The 21,556-nt window shown below is 49.5% G+C and overlaps 1 protein-coding gene across 2 annotated transcripts in view; it reads right to left on the bottom strand.

Annotated features, from left to right (window-relative positions):
• The window catches only part of KDM2A (lysine demethylase 2A), a 770,935-nt gene that overhangs the window by 643,032 nt on the left and 106,347 nt on the right, over window positions 1-21,556 (bottom strand). For both annotated transcript variants that reach the window (XM_085651618.1, XM_085651619.1), the window contains exons 2-3: window positions 14,695-14,836; window positions 4,697-4,835 (exon numbers count right to left, since the gene is read on the bottom strand). In XM_085651618.1, coding sequence (XP_085507744.1) covers window positions 4,697-4,835; window positions 14,695-14,748 — 193 coding nt within the window. In that variant the 5' untranslated portion in view covers window positions 14,749-14,836. The remainder of the gene's footprint in view (window positions 1-4,696; window positions 4,836-14,694; window positions 14,837-21,556) is intronic.

Genomic DNA, 21,556 nt, shown 5'->3' with positions numbered 1-21,556 from the left:
TCTTAGAGAGCATAGACAAGGTGATGCTCCCCTTTGACCAACGGGTTGCAAATATCATAGTCATTCATAAGGAGGGCATATCCAAAACCAGCTGTGCGTCCTATAGACCAATATCGCTGCTTAATGCAGAACCTAAGATCCTTGCAAAACTATTAGCTACGCACTTGATTAAAGTAATTGATACACTAGTGCACCCCGGCCAGTCAGGCTTCATGCCACATCGAAATACCGCCCTCAATTTACGCCGCTTGCATGGTGTTCTGGGCAAAGTACCAACTATCCTAGAACCCACCATATTGGTATCCCTAGACGCCACCATGGCATTTGATATGGTCGAATGGCCATATCTCTTCGTCGTGCTAAACAAATTGGGATTTGGTCCCATCTTTAAGAGCTGGTTCGCCTGCTATACTCCAGTCCCATGGCCCAGGTTGTTGTGAACAACCGCAAGTCTCCAGCTTTCCAACTAAGCCGTGGCATGCACCAGGGGTGCCCTCTATCTCCGCTTCTCTGTGCATTAGCCTTGGAGCCCCTGGCGGCATGGATCTGTAGAGATCAAGTGATTCGCGGGATGCTGTGGTCCCCGGATTGGGAAGATAAGATATAGTTATATGCAAACGACATTCTGCTGTATCTGACCTCCCCAAGAGCCTCCTTGATCGGCCTCCTGGACATTCTCGCGGTGTTTGGGAGATACTCCGGATTCACCATAAATTGGTCAAAGTCTGTGGTTTACATCCTACAGGGAGAACCACCCAACCTCCCGAGGGGCTGCCCGATACAGATAGCGTTGGATGGCTTCCGCTATCTCGGTATCTTCATCACGCTGAGCTCAGAGCTCCGCTTTGCCTGCAACCTGGTGCCACCTATTCAGAGGCTGAAAAGTGACGTCAAGCACTGGAAGTCTCTAACCCTCTCGTTGTTAGGTAAAGCGGTCTTTTTCAAAATGATGGCTCTGCCCCGCTTCCTATACGCCCTCCAGAACTCAATGGATCCAGTTCCCACATCTTACTTCAAAGAAATAGAGAACCTTCAAAGAGATCTCTTATGGGACGGTAAGCCCCGAATAGCCCTAGCCAAATTGACCCTTAATTGGTATGACGGGGGCATCAGCCTCCCAGATATTAGAAAGTATTATTGGGCGTCCCATTTGGCAGCTATCAACCAAGGGATTTATGCTCGACCGGATGACCCCGGGTATGTAATGGACAGATGGCTGCTCCCTGGGGGTGAATATACCAGAGCGCTCTATGCCAAGCCCCGCAGGTACCCTCTCACAGGACCGACTGCACATTCGGTCCATGTTTGGCATGCGGCTAACAAACAGCTGGGATGGGACCGCAGACTTACCCTGGCAACTCCACTGTGGAACTCTGAGAGGCTGGGAAGCCTGTGGCAATCCAAGGGCTTTGATAAATGGGGCCTTATTGGAATCTCACAGATCAAAGATATCTGGGCTAAGGAGACTATTCTTCCTTTTACCTCCCTCCAACAGCAGTACCGCCTGGCCGATACTGAATATTATCGGTATCTTCAAATACGGCATGCCTTGCTCACTCACGTCACAAGAAAATCCACACTTCCAGAGGCCTCCCCCTTGACGGACAGACTACTCGATGGCCACCTCTCTGAGAAAACCATCTCCCTGAGCTACAAAAAACTGATTAATAATATAGAAGATCCACTACAATCGCTGAAGGAGAAATGGGTAAGAGACGGCCTAGAACTGGACGAGGAAGACTGGCAGGAGGCGGTCTCCTCCTCGAGAGAAGTAGCAGTCCAGGCAAGGCTACGATTGGTACAGCTCAAAATTCTGCACAGGATTTACAGCACAGGGCCAGGCTTGGTATGCATGGGCAGAGCAGAAAATGCAGAGTGCAGACGTGGGTGCGGGGAGATCGGCACATTTATACACATCATACGAGACTGTGTTCACATACAGACTTATTGGGAAGCCATACATCGCACTCTACGGGAGGTACTCAATATTGACCTGCGGCCCGAGGCCCGCAGGTGTCCCCAAACGTTTGGGAACCCACGGATCTCACCTCTCATACTACACAATGGGCAACTCTGGCATTAATGATTGCGAAAAGGAATATTGCACAGCACTGGGGGGCCTGTCAGTCACCTACACTGGGAAAGTGGGAGGAGGACCTAGACTGGTGCATGTTCAGGGAGATGTCGGTCTATGTTGCAAGAGGGTGCCCTGGGAAATGGAACAGAGTGTGGGGGCCATGGAACCACTACAGAGGAGATATCTGTACTCCTCAGACTCCTTTGCATGACTCTGAGATTCTTGAGACCCCTTGATTTGTTTTACTTTGTAAAATGTGACTTGATTTACTGTGTTCCAGATTGAAAATTAGGAATTTGTATTGTCTCTTGCTTGTGAATGTCAATGGTGAATTTTGTCGATGTTTAATAAAAAGAATTATTAAAAAATATTATTAAAAAAATAAAGAGAAAGAATGTCATCGTGTAGGAGCACCTCGTAAATATAGCTAGACACTACAGAATGGCAAAGTAGAAGTCTTCCTGGTTGCTGTGGTGAAATACTGCCCTTTTCCACAAATGCACTGGAGGAACGCATTTGATAATCTCCCATTACACTGCTTCAGGCATTCCTCTACCAACATAAGGGGGGCTACCTGAAAGCACCAAGAGATGCTCAGAAATCAGGTTAAAAAAAAACATGAACTTGAGTACTGCTCTGGAAAGACCAAGCATCGTGCATTTGTCCTTCTGCTAATTGGAGAAAAAAAGTCACTGAATGTATGAGGCAATGACACTGTGTGAGCTAGACAAGGCGTCACTTCAGTGGGAGTACATCTAGTAAGAAAGCGGATTTTAATAGTTCATGCACCCCCTTGCTCACAATAAATCTTCTTCAAAACTATGGAATAAGAGATGCACTCCTTGACTTAGATTTTAAACAGCGTATAAGTACTTCTTTACAAGTCATTTGCCAATCTTAGATCATGAAAGTTAGAGATCGCAGGTTTGTTTGTGCTAATCGGGCCTGTGTATTTGAGGATTCTACATATAACAGAAGCAAAATAACATAAAAAGTCCATAAGATGAGGGGGAATTTAAAATGCAGACACCAAAAGAAAAAGCTACAGAGAAAGAATGAAAACCAAGAGAAGCAATGTAACCTGTAACATTTAGCAATGGGTAGAGCAAGATATTACTGAAGCATCAAACGCGAAAATTAAGTTTCACAGTATGTCAGTTTGTGAAAATGGACATACCTGTGGGGGAGCTGGGTGATTCACACCCACTATGGTGATAGGAATGGTTTAGTCATCCGCTGCAGGAACACGAGCGTGGCTAGCCGAAGAACTTCCATCCATGATTCCATCTTGTGCTAGTAATAGGGTACTCTTAGGGTAGCTGCAATGTACATATTGTACCACTCCCTTACTCAGAAGGGTCATTCAAATGACTATGACTTTAGTGTGGTTTTACAGGTCAACAGTCAATGCCTTGACCAGGGAGGAAAGGCAGTAGTTTCAGCTGTCATGTAATTTCTCTCTGTAGAACATCACTAAGTATTACTCTTGGACTGGGTGGTGCTGCTTCTCTGGCTTTTGACAGGTGCTTCTGTGTTAGTGTTTTTAACAGCATACAGTGCCTTCAGCAACCTCTTAGAAGCAGACTCTCTGGTCAGATGCTCTTGCATGTGCTTGTTTGGATGATGCCTTTTAAGGTTATACAACCTTGGGTGCTCATTGTTATGTCATCATAATTCCACTGCTTCTACCCAGTTGCCAGTGGAGCTTTCATATTTAGAATTGTAATTAGCATATCACTGTAAAGAGGGGATAAAAGACAACACCATAGGGTTTGACAAGGAGATATAGGGCTGGTCAAAATGCTGACAGCCCTGAAAAAACAACATCTCTCTCTACTATCTTGACACAGGGATCAAAAAGAAGTCCCTTCTAGAAACAAGGAAATAAACCTAGAGTGCAGGAAAACTCCAAGGCTCATCATTTCAGGAAGGATGTTAAAAGTCAATAAAGACACGGGCTACAACTGCAGTTCTTTTTTAAAAGATACAACAACAAAGGTCCAAGCCAAATTTTACCTTGAGCAGTAATGGGCAAAAACTCTAAAAATCTGAGAAATGAATTGAAAAGGAGCAGCAGTAAAGGAAGGAGACTGGTACCAAAGAATAACATTGGCCGGTTAAAATAAGAATCTCATGACACTAAAAGGTTACCAAAGGCCCGATTTAGAACTCGGTGGGTGGGTTACTCCATCACAATGGTGACGGATAACCCGTAGGCCGAAATATAAATCCCATTATATCCTATGGGATTTAAATTTCCGCAAACGATTTATCTGACACCGTTGTGATGGAGTAACCCGTCCGCTGAGATCTAAATCAGGCCCTAGTTTTTTCATTGCTGTATAAAGGTGTTCCAGTATTTTCAAAATGCCAAATAACTGAATGAACGTGAAGGGCAACAGATCTGAGAATGGAGAACTAAATAGGAGCACAAGGACATTTACTATAAACACATCTCATTATTGCAAGGCATGGCACAACTCCTACACTGAGTATCCGATCATCACTGCTTGAAGGAGGGTTATTACAGCTCATCTGAGAGTTCCTCAAAGCTTTCTTACAGCAGTGTGCGCTTCAGAGAGGGAAAGACACAATTATTTAATAACATCAATAACTAACCTTTGCCCTCCATAAAAATGACAAAATTTGCATTGTATTTGGTACTGCACAATTTCTCCTCTAGGTCAAAGGTCCTCTTGCCCTCGATCTCTTCATCGGAGATGCCGTCGTCTTGATACTTGCGTCGCATGTTGCCGCGCTGGAGGAGAGAAAACACAGAGAGGATGGAATCATTTTTTTGCTTTGCCTCAGTCTCACACAGTACACCCAATGGAGCTGAACCATGGTGTGCAGCTTCACATTCTCGCTTCAGTATGGAGAGCCAGAGCTCTGCCAATGCATCACAATCTCAGTCTGCAGTGGTCAGTCAGTCCAGAAGAGGCCCACACCTCTGCCACCTCACTTTACTGCTTCCCTCACGTAACACTGTTTTTTCCATTGTGGGGTTTGTACATCTCCCAGTCCACTCAACCCAGATATGGTAACAGATCAGTTTCTAACATTGGAAAGAGTTTCTCTCTTTCATCACCTTAAGTTTTGCTTGTAAGGCTCCCGCTGATCTTTACAAATAACCTTTTTAATACTGCTGTGCAGGACATTGCTTCCTGTGTGCGGCGCACACATACACATGATAGACGCAGATCTTCAGACATTGTACCACACTCGGGCACAGTAAAGCCATTTAATATTTCATGAACAGCTTTGACTAGAGTCTTGGGTATGCACAAACAGCTTTAGGGCAGGGTGGTGGCTCATTGTAGGCACACTATGCTAAAGGTATGAATACACCGACAGAGGGATAAGTGAATGAGAAGGCTCCAGCATGACTGTGTGGAAGCAAAATAACTTGAAAAGACAAGACCAGACGAGTGAGAGGTTTCTACTATTGTTTTTAATCACAATATGCACCCTCCTTGGACAGGTTAAGAGAAAACACCTAGATATTGGTAATAAAAGAGTCAAATAACATTACAGCACTGCTGCCATTGAAGAAATTCACAATACTTTTGTGAGATCTGCCCACAGAACCAACAGCTATTGAGTGCACACTGTCCACACCGGTAAGCTAGTATTTCTCCCTTACTAAACTTCACCCTCTGAAAATTCACATAACACCCAAAACGTATTGATTCTACAAGGGGCGCAGAGGTTAAATGTTCTTGCTTTTGGTCATATTATTTCTGGTCCCAATATTATTTTGTAGCTTTGTGCAGAGTGCTCCGTTTACTGCCAATGGAGTGTGGTCATCACAATCAAACGGACCGGGAAGATGCAAGCGGGGGGACAAGAGGTCACCGACACACTGAGGTATCACTGTGACAATCAGTGCCTAGGAACGTATTTCAACTGAGGAATAGTGGCTGTCACAATTCTTGTTCCACTGACCCCACCATCAACCAGGTGACCCATGTGCAGCAAGGCCACGCGCCTTTAGAAAGGAGAATCTACCCAGCTCACAGGTCCGTAGAACGCACAGTGAAATCACAGAAGCAACCTGCATTGTGTCTCGAATACAGGACAGGACATTGGTTGAAAGAGTAATCCGTGAAGTGTGAGATAAGAAAAGCCAAAACGACAACCCTAAATCGGAGATGAAAGAATGAACCTTCACAGGCGTCCATATCCAAAGAAGGCTTGCTAGCCAACTTCAAGAATTTTCAAAGTGGATATCTATAAATTGAAAGAAACTCTCTAAAGGTCTTACGCAGAGGAACAGACATTTTTCATGCATCACCGAGAACCGAGGTCCAATGATCCCTAAGGGCAGAATGTTTGAAACTGCAAAGGATTCCTTAGGCATATAATCTACCCGCAGAGAGCAGAGGGTGCCGAAGATAAAAAGAAGCGAATGGGCAATCCTAGCCAATTTAGAAGCTCATGAGGGAGGCCAGAAGATTTAAGATGAATGGAAGCCAATAAAGAAAATCACTAATTCTAGCACATTTCCACTGAGTGGGAAAGGAAAAGCAAGTCCTGAATGAAAAGCTCATAATAACCTCGAAACCTGCAGCATAGACGTCAAAGGAGAAAAAAAACTCCACGTTTTAGCACGATCGGGTCACGTAAGCATTCTTGTGACAACTAGACAAAGAAAAGTATGTATCCTATCATGTCCTGAGAAAGGGGCATGAGTTCGGATAAATCTGCCTAGCTGCCTCAACGGAAAAAGCATGAAACAATGCTTCCATCTGCAGAGATGGACAGTAGCTTCTTAAAGCAACCTTATTCTTGTGAAATAATGAGCAAGGTCATGGAGACCTAAAGCCTACGTCCTATCTTATTTAGCTATTTGTAGGAGCATCTGGGATGACCACATATTCAAAAGGACTGCCCCAAAGCTACTTTAATTAAAAAACAAGCAGCCGAGAAACTTCTTTAACTCGTTGGGTGCTACAAACGGCACAGTTCCGTCTTCAGCCACGGTGCTTGTGTACCAAGGACAGAACCGCTCAGTCCTAGCACCCACCCATGGGGAAGCACTGCCGCTCCCCCCTGTGGGTCACCTATCTACGGGACTCCACTTGGGATGGAAGCAGAAGCATTTTCGCTGCCATTCTCAACCCCCTCCACCGACCTCCTCACCGATCTGATTACATCGGCATGAGCACGGCACGCCAACATCATCAGAGCAGCCCTGGGACACACTGGGAGCCACTGCTTCCAGCGCATCGGAGAAAAAGTATGTTCTATAATGCCATTAGACTCCAGGGAATTAATTTATTGATATGGCGGGGAGAGGCCCATTGGGCAAGGGTCGCTCCCCATTATAGGAGCAATATTGTGGCTGTTTTCTGCATCTCCTGCGTTTTTGGTCCCGGGTTCAGCGGCCATCTAGGGAAACCTACCAAATCCAGACATTTCTAAAAATCTAGACACCCGTGGGAGTGCAAGTAGGTGTGGCTTGCGTGGATCCCCCAACATTTTCTTACCCAGAATATTCTGCAAAGAACAAATTTAGCTAAAAAAATCCATTTTTTCTCACATTTATGTGTGGGATCACTGCGCTGGCAAAAATGTCCTACCTTCCAGCTAAATTTCAGGTTTCAGGGATTATGGGTAAGAAAATGTTGGGGGATCCACGCAAGCCACACTTCCCTGGATTCAACCGGGTGAGTAGTTTTCAGAAATGTCTGTGTTTGGTAGGTTTCCCTAGATGGCTGCCAAGCCCGGCACCATAAAAGCAGGTGAACCCCTTGCAATACCAGGTCGTTTTGTGGTCCATAATTTAGATGCCTCCACAATATGTTTTTAGATGTTTCCTGTTGCCAGCACTAGGCCTACCCACACAAGTGAGGTACCATTTGTATCGGGAGACTTGGGGGATTGCTGGGTGGAAGGAAGTTTGTGGCTTCCCTCAGATTCCAAAACTTTCCATCACAGAAATGTGAGTAAAATGTGTTTTTAGACCAGTTATGAGGTCTGCAAGTGATTCTGGGTAACAGAACCTGGCGAGAGCGACACAAGTCACCCCATGCCAGATTCCCTTGGGTGTCTAGTTTTCAGAAATGCACAGGTTTGCTGGGTTTCCATAGGTGTTGGCTGAGCTAAGGCCCAAAAACCACAGCTAGGCACATTGAAAAACAAGCATTGGCATAGCCAATAGGTCTCGCCTTTGGGGCGTTATAAGTGTTTAGACAGAGCTATTGGCTTTGTTAACGTACAATGTGCAATAAGGTGAAAGGAAGCATGCACCACAGCTGTGCACTGGGGTGAAATGAGGCACACACCATATATCTGCATTGTGCAGTGTTGTGAAAGGAAGCACGCACCACAGCTGTGCATTTTACAGAGATGTCAAAGGTAGCACACACCACAGCTGCGCAAAGATGTGAAAGGAAGAACGCACCACGGTGATGAAAAAGCACGAATGTTAAAAGGTGCGATCCATTTTGAAGCCGTGTACTGTGCAATAGGGGGAAAGTAAGCACGCACCACAGCTATGTACTGTGCAGAGATGTCAAAGGTAGCACGCACCACAGCTGTGCAGAGGTGTGAAAGGAAGCACTCGCCACAGCTGTGTACTGTGCAATGGGGGAAAGGAAGCACGCACCACAGCTGTGCATTTTGCAGAGATGTCAAAGGTAGCACTCACCACAGCTGCGCAGAGATGTGAAAGGAAGCACGCACCACAGTGTTGAAAAAACACAAATTTTAAAAGGTGCGGTCAATTTTTAAGCTGTATACTGTGCAATGGGGGCGGGGGGAAGCACTCACCACAGCTGTACACCGTGCAGAGATGTGAAAGGTAGCACGCACCACAGCTGCGCAGAGGCATTATTTAGCAGCCGGTGCCAGCAAGCAAGCACAAAAAGCAAGTGCTAATAATTAGGTGCCCATATGCGCACCGGCAGACACCGGCTCAAATTAAGCCCCCAGCAAGGGCCTGCGTTACGCCCCTGTATCGAGCGAGCACCAAAAGCAATGTGGGGAAAGGAAACACGCACCGCAGCTGTGCACTATGCAGAGATGTCGAAGGTAGCACGCACCACAGCTGCGCAGAGGTGTTAAAGGAAGCACGCACCACAGTGATGAAAAAATGCTAATGTTAAAAGGTGTGGTACATTTTTAAGATGGTACCAAAAAAGAGGAGACTATAGAGGCCAACTACAGAGTACAGCAAATGTCTTGACAATAACATACTATTACAAAGATAACAGTGCAGGAAGAGAGAGCTGACATATGACATGCGAGTGCTGGAAAAAGAAGCGCGCACTCTTGTGTCGGTGGGATCTGTCCCTTGGCCGGGGTGAAGGGGACGCGCCTTGTTAGTATCTTATTGTCATGAATGCAAGTGCTGGAAAAGAAGCGCGCACTCTTGTGGCGGTGGGGTCTGACCCCTTGGCCGGGGTGGAGGGGACGCGCCTTGTAAGGAAAGCTGCAAGGTCTTGAAATGAAACATGATCCACAACAGATGGCACGCCGCTTGCCGCTGCTCGCTCCCGACAGCTAAACGCTGTGGGAGTAAACATTTTCAGAAAATGTGCGACATGCACCCGCCTTTGGCCAATTGGGTGCTTTCATTTTTGAACGCGAAAAGCAAAGGCCAATAGCATGTGTGGAAAATCCAACACCACACGCATGAGTTTGCAGAAAGCCTGAAGTGATTCCAAGAGGCCTTCTCCTAGAGCAGTGCATGCGCGCTGCCCTAGGCTCGACCTAAACAAGCATTGGCATAGCCAATAGGTCTCGCTTTTGGGACCTTATAAGTATTTAGTTATAGAGCACAATATCCTTGGTGCAATAACAACTGTTGCATGGCTAAAAACTTATGAGGTCCTAAAGGCGAGACCTATTGGCTATGCCAATACTTGTTTTTAGAGGCCTGGCATGCAGTTTTAAATGTAGGCTGGTAAGAAGGGTGCCAACCCGAGGGGCAAGGTCTAGAGAGAAATAAGACAGTAAGAGAGGTGAATTATAATGAGATAGCACAAATAGAAAGGTGAAGCACAGAATGACAGGTCAGGTAAACAAAGTAGCAAGGCAGGTAGAGCTGGTGGGATGAAAAATAGAAAGATATGAGAAGTAGAGAGAAAGAGGTGCAGATGAGATAGAAAGATGAGGCTAATACAGAGGAAGTGCGAGGGAGAAGTAGAGAATGGTGAAATAGGGAGAGAGAGACACAGAGTTAAGACAGATGTATTAAACGAGCGAGACATTGGAAGCAGAGAGAGTGAACGGAAACAGTGAAGGAGATAGAAAGATGAAAGCAAAGGGAGTGATAGATGGAGTGGAAGAGGTAGGGAGAGCATTGTAGAGAAAGAAATAAAATAATGGGAAAGACGAGGGAAAGAGGACATCAATAAAAAGAGACATAGATGGCCAATAGGTGATGTAAATTGAGAGTCTAGATAGTGCATGAGAGGTGGGGAAGTGAGAGATGAGGCAGTGAGTTGTGAGGCAGAGAGAGAAATGAATGCTCCATATTAAGCAAACTTTGATTCTGAAAAAGACTCCTATGAAACCCTTAATAAAATAGATGTAATTACTAAGGAGACGGGATAAAAAGGGGAAGCTACATGGTGATCTAGGTGGCTACCAGCTATATTTGAGAAGCCCCAGAGAGCACTGGGTACTTGGTTGCGAGTAAACAGAACGTACAATTAGCGGAGCTTAAAATGAGTTTCTTACCTTTCTGAGAAGTTTTCGATATACGTCAAGATTGATGCTGATACGGCAGAAGCGATATGATGCACAACTAAGCGGGTTTAAATAAGACAGACAAGAGGGAAGACGGGGTGTTAAGTCTCCTAACGATGATGGCACCAGTAACGTAGGTAAATATGCCAATCAAAACAGGAGAAGACAAGTCATGTGATCGCGAGTGTCTAAAACAAGTGAAAGAGACTAGAATGTCTATCTTGATGTGATTAAATAGCGAGTACTCTAGTATTGGTAAGTTAATTGTGAGCAGCCATAAAAGTAACGGCCGTGCGCCTATGAAAGCGAAAGTAAGCGCGATCAAAGCGAACGTGATCGCGAGGACGGGATGCGCTGTGTGGTAAGCACGCGAGTGGTAAGCACGCAAGTGGTGCACGCGCAGCAGTGATTGGCGGCTGCGCGCGTGCACACTAGTGTGAACGCAAGCGTTAGGCCAGCGAGGTCTGGTAGCACTTTGGAAACCCGTATACTAAATGTCTCTCCGAGCAACACATGCGCTGGCTCAGGTGAGACCTAAAAAGGGTATGTTTTCATTGGAAAAATGTGATATGGCCACGGTGTGTTGAGGGATGCTTCCTATTGCAGGCACTAATCCTACCCACACAAGTTAGGTACTATTGTTATCGGGAGACTTAGGGAAAAAGTAGAACAGGTGTTATTACCAATTGACTTTGTCTGCATTTGTTTCTTCCAAATGTTAGACAGTGTGTAAAAAAAGTCATTTTGAAAAATGTCCGCCAATTCCCCTGCCAGTATGGGTACCCACAAATTAAGAGATGTGCAAATACCCACTGCTCCTAAACTGCATATCTGGTTCCCATTTCGGAAATACATAGGGTTCCTTGATACCTATTTTTCGCTCTTTATATTTTACCAAATGAATTGATGCATACCCGGCACACAATGAAGAACCATTCATTGCAAGGTGCAGCTCAGTATTGGCTCTGGGAACCTCGGGTTCTTGGTGAACCTACAAGCCCCATATGTTCTCGTAACAAGAAGGGTCCAGCAGACATAACAGTATATTACTTTCAAACATTTGCCATCGTTCGGAGTTACAGGTGAAAACGGAGGCACAAATGGCGGCTTTTTTTCAACCCAATTTCAATATATTTCTATTTCAACTGTTACTTTCTATAGGAAAACCTTGAAGGATCTACACAGATGACCGCTTGCTGAGTTAAGAATGACGTCTAATTTTCAGAAATGTATAGCTTTATGGGATGCATTACTAGTTTCACACCCATTTCAACCACTAACAAAAAAGAGGTTGAAAGCAAAAAATATAGGCTACCTTCCAGTAAAATGCCAAAACTGGGTAGAAAATGTTTTATGACAAAGGTCTGCCTGTTCCTGAAAGCTGGAAGATGGCGATTTTAGCACCACAAACCCACCATGGATGCAATCTGCAGGGGGGGAAAGACTGATGCTTCCTTCTGCAGCACTCTCTTCCCATTTTTCCCCAAAATGTGGCTGTATTTTGGCTTAATTCTCAGTCCCCTCCAGGGGAAACCAGAAACCAAAACGTTATGGGGGCCTAAGCGCAAAGTACCCCAGAGAGCCAATAAAAGGCTCAGCACGGGGTGGGGGGGGGAGAGAAATGGGGAGTTTAACAGTGCAGGGGGTTAAAGAACAGTACATAATGAGGCAGTAACACTTGCTTCTGAGAATCCGGTTACCCGTCCAGTCGCACACCGACGTTTGTGTGCCTTTTACTATGTGCAGTGCTTTGGTGCCTTACACCTGGGTTAGCACTAAAAATAAAAAACACACACATACATACATACACACATACATACACACACACATACATACGTACGTACCTCTCGCTTTCTGTCAGCAGTGCTCTGGAGGCAGACGTTTTATATATAGGGCGTCACTGCTCACAGAAAGAAAACAAAGTAACACTCCTATCGTATGGCGCCTCAGAGGAGTCAAATCATTCCCTGCGAGCATTCACCATACGAGCCTCGTTGTTTCAATGAACACCAGCGCAATAGCAAGATCTGAATGTAGGATTTAGGCCGAGGCAAAGGCCTGCAGGCAGCTGAATACGAGGTAACAAATGCAGCCTCCCTGGGACATGTGTGCCATGCAGAGCATCACTGAGCTCAGCGCTACATCGAACCCCCCCCCCCCCCCCAAACACACACACACACACCCCTATGATGCTGCCATGTTAAAATGCGGGCCCAGGCCACATCGAAGCCCCCACACCACCGTGATGCTGCAGCCATGTTAAAATGCGGGCCCACGCCACATCGAAGCCCCCACACCCCCGTGATGCTGCAGCCATGTTAAAAGGAGGCCCCAGACCACAACGAAGCCCACACACCCCGCGATGCTGCAGCCATGTTAAAAGGAGGGCCCAGGCCACATCGAGCCCCCCCCCCCTCCCCGCGATGCTGCAGCCAAGGTAAAAGGAGGGTCCAGGCCACATCGAGGCCCACACACCCCCGTGATGCTGCAGCCATGTTAAAAGGAGGGCCCAGACCACATCGAAGCCCCCACACACCCGCAATGCTGCAGCCATGTTAAAATGAGGGCCCAGGTCACATCGAAGCCCACACATCCCCGAAAGGCTGCAGCCATGTTAAAAGGAGAGCCCAGGCCACATCGAAGCCCACAGACCCCCGTGATGCTGCAACAATGTTAAAAGGAGGGCCCAGGCCACATCGAAGCCCACAGACCCCCGTGATGCTGCAACAATGTTAAAAGGAGGGCCCAGGCCACATTGAAAGCACACACACCCCTGTGATGCTGCAGCCATGATAAAAGGAGGATCCAGGCCACATCGTAGTCCACACACCCCCGTGATGCTGCAGCCATGTAAAAAGGAGGGCCCAGGCCACATCGAAGCCCCCACACCCCCGCAATGCTGTAGCCATGTTAAAAGGAGAATCCAGGCCACATCAACGCCCCCACGCCTCGTGATGCTGCATCCATGCTAAAAGGAGAATCCAGGCCACACCAACGCCCCCACGCCTCGTGATGCTGCATCCATGCTAAAAGGAGGGTCCAAACCATATCAAAGCCCACACACCCCCGTGATGATGCAGCCATGTTAAAAGGAGGGCCGAGGCCACATCGAAGCCCCACCCCCCACACACACCTGCTGTGATGCTGTAAGCCATGTTAAAAGGAGGAACCAGGCCAGATCGAAGCCCCCACACTCCCGTGATGCTACAGCCATGTTAAAAGAATGGTCCAGGCCACATCGAAGCCCCCCCACACCTCCTGTGATACTGCAGCCATGTTAAAAGGGGGGGGGGGGGGGCAGGCCACTTCAAAGCCCACACAGCCCCGTGATGCTGCAGCCATGTTAAAAGGAGGGTCCAGGACACAACGAAGCCCCCCCACACACACACACCTCCTGTGATGCTGCAGCCATGTTAAAAGGAGGGTCCAGGCCACATCAAAGTCCCCACACCCCGTGATGCTGCAGCCATGATAAAAGGAGGGTCCAGGCCACATCGAAGTCCACACCCCATCGTGATGATGCAGCCATGTTAAAAGGAGGGTCCAGGTCACATCGAAGCCCCCCACACCCCTATGGAGCTGCAGCCATGTTAAAAGAAGGGTCCAGGTCACATCGAAGCCCCCCACACCCCTGTGGAGCTGCAGCCATGTTAAAAGAAGGGTCCAGGTCACATCGAAGCCCCCCACACCCCTGTGGAGCTGCAGCCATGTTAAAAGGAGGGCCCAGGTCACATCGAAGCCCCCCACACCCCTGTGGAGCTGCAGCCATGTTAAAAGGAGGGCCCAGGCCACATCGAAGCCCCTAAAACCCCCCTCCCCCTCGTGATGCTGTAGCCATGTTAAAAGGAGGGACCATGCCACATCGAAGCCCCCCACACCCCTGTGATGCTGCAACCATGTTAGAAGGTGGGACCACTCACCAGGCGGCGGCTGTAGCGCGTGTTCTCCTCCTCCAGCTCCATGTCTCGCTCCATCTGAGAGCCGCTGCCGCCGAAAGAGGGAGGCCACTGGGGGAGGACGACGACAGCAGGTGCGGTCCCAGGAGGTCTTCAGGGTCCCCACCTTAGAAACCAGAGAGAAGAGAGGGACACGCTTAGCATGGAGTGAACAGGCGTGAGCAAGGCAGCCGTCCTCTGAACAGAGAAGTGATGGAGGGAGGCCCCTGTGACTAGTGTGAGAGCTCGACTGAAGTACGGAGCTGGAAGGAAAGACAAACCACTGCTATGAGAATGTGTCCTAGCAGGCGCACGGCTAGCTGCCGAAGATCACACCACTTGTAACACCCAGTCCTGGGAGCGCTGCGCCTGCCTGTGGCATTACCTTCAACCACTTGCATCGTATGACCTGAACGTATTTCACGATTATTTATTGACACTCTAGAACACATTTAATAGAAGAGAACCACATACTAGTTAATTGCTGTAAGATAGCTAGTCAAGAGAAATAAAAGCAAAACATCTTTAAATGATAAACAGTTATTGCACCGCATGTAATAAGAGAGGCGGTGGTGTGTGCTGGAATTATCGCATGGGCAGAATCTGAGCCTGCTGGGTAAGAGTTTATCAGGTGAGATACACACGTGAGAAGAGGCCCTCCCCCAGAGCAGAGTTTACCAGGTGTGTTAGACAGGTGAGAAGAGGCACTCCCCCAGAGCAGAGTTTAGCAGGTGAGATAGACAGGTGAGAAGAGGCCCTCCCCAGAGCAGAGTTTAGCAGGTGAGATAGACAGATGAGAAGAGGCCCTCCCCCAGAGCGGAGTTTACCAGGTGAGAAGAGGCCCTCCCCCAGAGCAGAGTTTACCAGGTGAGATAGACAGGTGAGAAGAGGCCCTCCCCCAGAGCAGAGTTTACCAGGTGAGATAGACAGGTGAGAAGAGGCCCTCCCCCAAAGCAGAGTTTAGCAGTTGTGATAGACAGGTGAGAAGAGGCCCTCCCCCAGAGCAGAGTTTAGCAGGTGAGATAGACGGGTGAAAAGAGGCCCTCCCCCAGAGCAGAGTTTACCAGGTGAGAAGAGGCCCTCCCCCAGAGCAGAGTTTACCAGGTGAGAAGAGGCCCTCCCCCAGAGCAGAGTTTACCAGGTGAGATAGACAGGTGAGAAGAGGCCCTCCCCCAGAGCAGAGTTTACCAGGTGAGATAGACAGGTGAGAAGAGGCCCTCCCCAGAGCAGAGTTTAGCAGGTGTGATAGACAGGTGAGAAGAGGCCCTCCCCCAGTGCAGAGTTTACCAGGTGAGATAGACAGGTGAGAAGAGGCCATTCCCCAGAGCGGAGTTTAGCAGGTGTGTTAGACAGGTGAGAAGAGGCCCTCCCTCAAAGCAGAGTTTAGCAGGTGTGATAGACAGGTGAGAAGAGGCCCTCCCCCAGAACAGAGTTTAGCAGGTGTGATAGACAGGTGAGAAGAAGCCCTTCCCCAGAGCGGAGTTTAGCAGGTGTGTTAGACAGGTGAGAAGAGGCCCTCCCCCAGAACAGAGTTTAGCAGGTGTGTTAGACAGGTGAGAAGAGGCCCTCCCCCGGAGCAGAGTTTACCAGGTGTGATAGACAGGTGAGAAGAGGCCCTCCCCCAGTGCAGAGTTTACCAGGTGAGATAGACAGGTGAGAAGAGGCCCTCCCCAGAGCAGAGTTTAGCAGGTGTGATAGACCGGTAAGAAGAGGCCCTCCCCCAGGGCAGAGTTTAGCAGGTGTGTTAGACAGATGAGAAGAGACCCTCCCCCAGAGCAGAGTTTAGCAGGTGTGTTAGACAGGTGAGAAGAGGCCCTCCCCCAGGGCAGAGTTTAGCAGGTGTGTTAGACAGATGAGAAGAGACCCTCCCCCAGAGCAGAGTTTAGCAGGTGTGTTAGACAGGTGAGAAGAGGCCCTCCCCCAGTGCAGAGTTTAGCAGGTGGGATAGACAGGTGAGAAGAGGCCCTCCCCCAGAGCAGAGTTTAGCAGGTGGGATAGACAGGTGAGAAGAGCCCCCCCCCCCCCCCCGACGGGAGCGGAGTTTAGCAGGTGTGATAAAACAGCACATAACTCAGGACCCCCACCATTCCTCTTCAATAACAGGCTGTAACACACAGACGTCGACTCTTACTGCATGTGCGATAACTAGCGGGCATTAACTCCCTGTTAACATCCAGCCGGTCTGACCGGCTCAGATTGAACAGGTATGGGAACTTTACAGCAGCCGGTTACTGAATCACCGGGTGCGAAAACATCTGCATACATTACCATACTGACTCTGGGCCAGAAAGCTCTGCTTCCAAATCTTACAACAAACAGGTCATGGACGCACCTCGCACAGTTAGATCCGAGGGTGGTGAGAGCCCGGGCCTCGCACCGAGGCAGCCCTTCACACAGAGGCTAGGGTGGATTCCAACACTCCGCTGACCCGCAACTCTGGCTATAGGTCACCGCCCCACACTCCGGACACTGCCTCACGCTCCCATCCACCGCCCCACGCCGCTCCGGACAACCACCAGCACACTCTGTACACTGACCACCAGCAACACCACCACACACACTGTCCATCGACCACCACCACCCACCCACCCACACCCTCCATCGACCACCACCACCCACACACCATCCAGACCACCACCACCACACACATACACACCATCCATCGACCACTGCCACACAAACACACCGTCCATCGACCACCACGCCACACACACACACAAACCGTCCATCGACTACTGCCACACACACACACACACACACACACACACACACACACACACACACACACACACACACACACACACACAGTCCATCGACCACCGCCACACAATCAATGAATCAGGAGTTTTTTAAAGCGCACTACTTACCCGTGAGGGTCTCAAGGCGCTCGGGGTGGGGGGGGGGGTGCTGCTACTGCTCGAATAGCCAGGTCTTGAGGAGTCTCCTGAATAGCAGGTCCTGGGTCTGCCGTAGGAGGATCGGGAGGGTGTTCCAGGTCTTGGCGTCGAGGTGGGAGAACCATCTGCCGCCGAAGGTCGCTCTTCAGATGCGGAGGACTGTGGCGAGGGCGAGGTCAGCGGAGCTGGCGGTTGGGGGTGTAGAAGCTGAGTCATCTGTTGAGGTACTAAAGCAAATGGAGCGCATTATCACTCCTAACTCGGTGCACAGCTTTGGAAAGGGAATAACACCCTTTTTTTGAATTACTTCAAATTTTTGCCGATGATTGATCAAAGTACTCCAACATATTAGTTAAACTTCATTTATTTTTTCAGTTTCTTGCACACGTGAGATGCTAATAAGTTCTACAGCTTCTCATGTCTCGTATATGCCCATCCGAGGATGTCGAGGATCAGGCGAGCAGAGGCGTTTTGAATGCGCTGGAGTCGTTTCAGGAGTTTGGCCGAGGCTCCTGCGTAGAGGGCGTTTCCGTAGTCCAGCCTGCTGCTGACGAGGGCCTGGGTGACCGTTCTTCTGGTTTCGGTGGGGATCCACCTGTAGATCTTGTGAAGCATGCAGAGGGTGTTTCAGCAGGAGGACGAGACTGTGTTGACCTGCTTTGTCATGGAGAGAGTAGAGTTGAGGATGAATCCTAGGTTGCGTGCGTGGTCGGTGGGTGTTGGGGGTGTTCCCAGTGCAGTCAGCCACCAGGAGTCATCCCAGGCCGAGGGGGTGGAGCCGAGGATGAGGACTTCCGTCTTGTCCGAGTTTAGCTTCAGTCGGCTGTTCTTCATCCACTCAGCGACGGCTTTCATGCCTTCATGGAGGTTAGTTTTGGCGGTGAGGGGGTCCTTGGTGAGGGAGAGGATCAGCTGGGTGTCGTCGGCATAGGAGAGGATGTTGATGTCGTGCAGTCGGGCGACGTGGGCGAGCAGTGCGATGTAGATGTTGAACAATGTTGGGCTGAGGGATGAGCCCTGGGGTACGCCGCAGATGATCTCGGGTGGATTCGGAACAGAAGGGAGGGGGGAAGGCGGGCGCTCTTGGTTCTGCCGGAGAGGTAGGAGGAGGTCCAGTCCACAGCCTTGTATTGGATTCCAGCAGCGTGGAGGCATGTGCGTAGGGTGCGGTGGCAGACAGTGTTGAAGGCGGCTGACAGGTCCAAGAGGATGAGGGCCGCGGTTTCTCCGTTGTCCAGGAGGGCCCTGATGTCATCAGTGGCGGCGATGAGGGCAGTTTTGGTGCTGTGGTTGCTGCGGAACTCGGACTGGGACGGGTCCAGGATGCTGTTCTCCTCGAGGTGGCGGGTCAGTTGTCTGTTGACGGTCTTCTAGATGACCTTTATCGGAAATGGGAGCAGGGAGATGGGCCGGAAGTTCTTGAGGTCCTTGGGGACAGCCTTGGGTTTCTTGAGTAAGGCGTTGATCTCGGGGTGCTTCCAGCTCTCCGGGAAGGTCGCTGTCTCGAAGGAGATGTTGATGGCTTTCCGGAGATGGGGTGCAATGGAGGTGCTTGCTTTGTTGAAGATGTGGTGTGGGCACGGGTCTGACGGAGATCCGGAGTGGAGGGTGTTCATGATTTTGATGGTGTCGTTGTCGTTTATGTTGGTCCAGGCAAGCAAGGGGGTCGGTGCGGCTGGTGGCTACGGAGGTCTCGGTGGTTGTCGGGGCGGTCATGACGTGACGTTGAAGCTGTTGTGGATGTCAGCGATCTTGCGACACAGTCCATCGACCACCGCACTCCGTCCATCGACCACCGCCATACACACACCGTCCATCGACCACCACACACACACCGACCTCCACCACACAGGCCATTGACCGCCACACACACGTCCATCGGCCACCGCCACACACGCACACCATCCATCGCCACACACACCGTCCATCGACTGTAGGAGAGTAGGATCTGCCTCTTATGATTACCCCCACTTTTTGCTGCTGTAACACTGTTTTTCGACTTTAGTCTGGCTGGGGCCCTGCTATTCAGGACCCCAGACTAGCTGCTTCCTCTCTAAATTGATTCCATGTACTTTAGGTACACCACAGATTGGATTCTGGGGTGCCCTCATAAGTCCCTAGTATATGGTATACTATGTACCCGGGGCATAGGTACCCCAGAGGCCTACCAGGGGCTGAAGCATGTATTATGCCACCCCTGGGAAGCCCTCCAAAATGACACCACAGGTCTGCTACTGCAGCCAGAGTAAGGTGGTGCATGCACCCCTTACAGAGATATAAGTTCACTATATCTCACCTATCACTGCACATAGAAACCAATCAGTCACCCCTATGGCAGGCCTAATTAATCCTGAAGGTAAGGTGCTTTGTTATATGTGAGAGGTGCCCAGGCATGAGCTGAGCCCATCTGCAGCCTTCAGAATCTATCCTCCGGGGTTGCCAGTAGTGCAGCCTGACCATATACTCTTAAGTGCATTATAACCAAACGGTAAATGCTAACTTTGGACTGGCTGCACAGAAACATGTCGTGTTTGGTGTCAAACACTTTGGAATCATACCCCCACACCAGTAACTGGTGTGAGAGTATGATCCCACCCTTCTAGAGGGAGAGACATGACAGCACCGGTATACCCGGTACCAACTTAAAAGAGCCTTGGCATCACAAAATGGATGCTGCAGCCACAGACACGGGTCTGGCCTCCTGCTGCTGACCAAAACTCCGGCAGGGGAGGCCTGGACAATAGGTTTCCTGTCACAGGGAGGTATAACCACCTCCCAGACAGGCTTATGTGTATTGGGGCTGGGTAGGAGCACTCTCTGAGTGCTTTGAAGTCCTGCACTGGGGGCTCATTTGGTGCCCCTGTGCATAGTCCAGCTCAAACTGGCTCAGGGGCTTCCATCCCCTGCTTCTGGTGCGAAACTGGACAAAGGAAATGGGTGTAGCCACCCCTCTTTCCAAACCCTCCAATAGGTGGGTCCCATGAGTAAGTCCAACCCCTTTCTTAGGTATAAGTAAGGAACCCCTGGCAACGGGATTTTAGATATCCCTGGACGAAACTCTGCAACTGAATCATGGAACTTCGACGCTCTACTCAAGACAAGAGGACTAAAGAAATCTCCCTTAGGGTCAAGGAGTGACTCCTATACTTGGCAGGCACCAACAAAGCAATTGCCGGTCTGCATTTCCGAAGCTCCCAACAGACTCCAAAGTATCTGCAGCCCAGGAAGAGGATGTCTAGACTTCTCAGAGGCCGACAGAGTCCCAGCAAAGCTGAGACCCGCAGCCCTCGTGAGTGACATGGAACAGGAACTCCTGGTCACTGTGCACATTTGCAAGTGCATTGACTTCCCGACGTCTCTCGAAGTCGTGCTTTGGGTTACTTGTAGCTGAAGCCCAGAGCACCATCCGCATCGAAGATTGTGGGCCTACACTCCACGAGTCCCTGTGAAGGCAACTCTGATTTTCCTTGGGCTTCCCTGGTTGCTCCAGACATACCCTGACTCCCCACCACGTGGTGAGTCCCTCAGACCTTGCTGGTCTGCACCGAAGCATCTTTCTCCTTTCTGTGTGGGTTGCTGTTGCCAAGGCTTGTTGTGTCCTATCCGGGCACCGACGCTGCAGCACTCGACATCCTTCGCGGGACAGCTCGAATCCAGCTCCTGGTCATCCTCGATGCCTCCTGGTCCTCGTGGCTGAAGAGTCAACTTTCAACTTCTTCACCTGAAGTCACCCGACATCGGTGGGCATTCGTCTATCGTGCACCTGGTCACTGGCTAGTGAGCCAGACTCTGTCCCCTCTACTTTCAGGTTCTTCTCATCTTCGATCCAGGCTTGGATCTCTTCGGACACTCCGCATCTTCCCGGCAATGGCACTTCTTCGCCTGCTTCCATAGAAAACGACGACCCGACACCATTTGACACCTATGCACCCGGCTTCCCTGGGTGAGGT

The sequence above is a fragment of the Triturus cristatus genome, chromosome 4_1, assembly GCF_964204655.1.
Source record: "Triturus cristatus chromosome 4_1, aTriCri1.1, whole genome shotgun sequence".
NCBI classification, from domain to species: Eukaryota; Metazoa; Chordata; class Amphibia; order Caudata; family Salamandridae; genus Triturus; species Triturus cristatus.
Note: the sequence above shows the minus strand (reverse complement) of the source record. Positions and strands in the feature narration are given on the sequence as shown.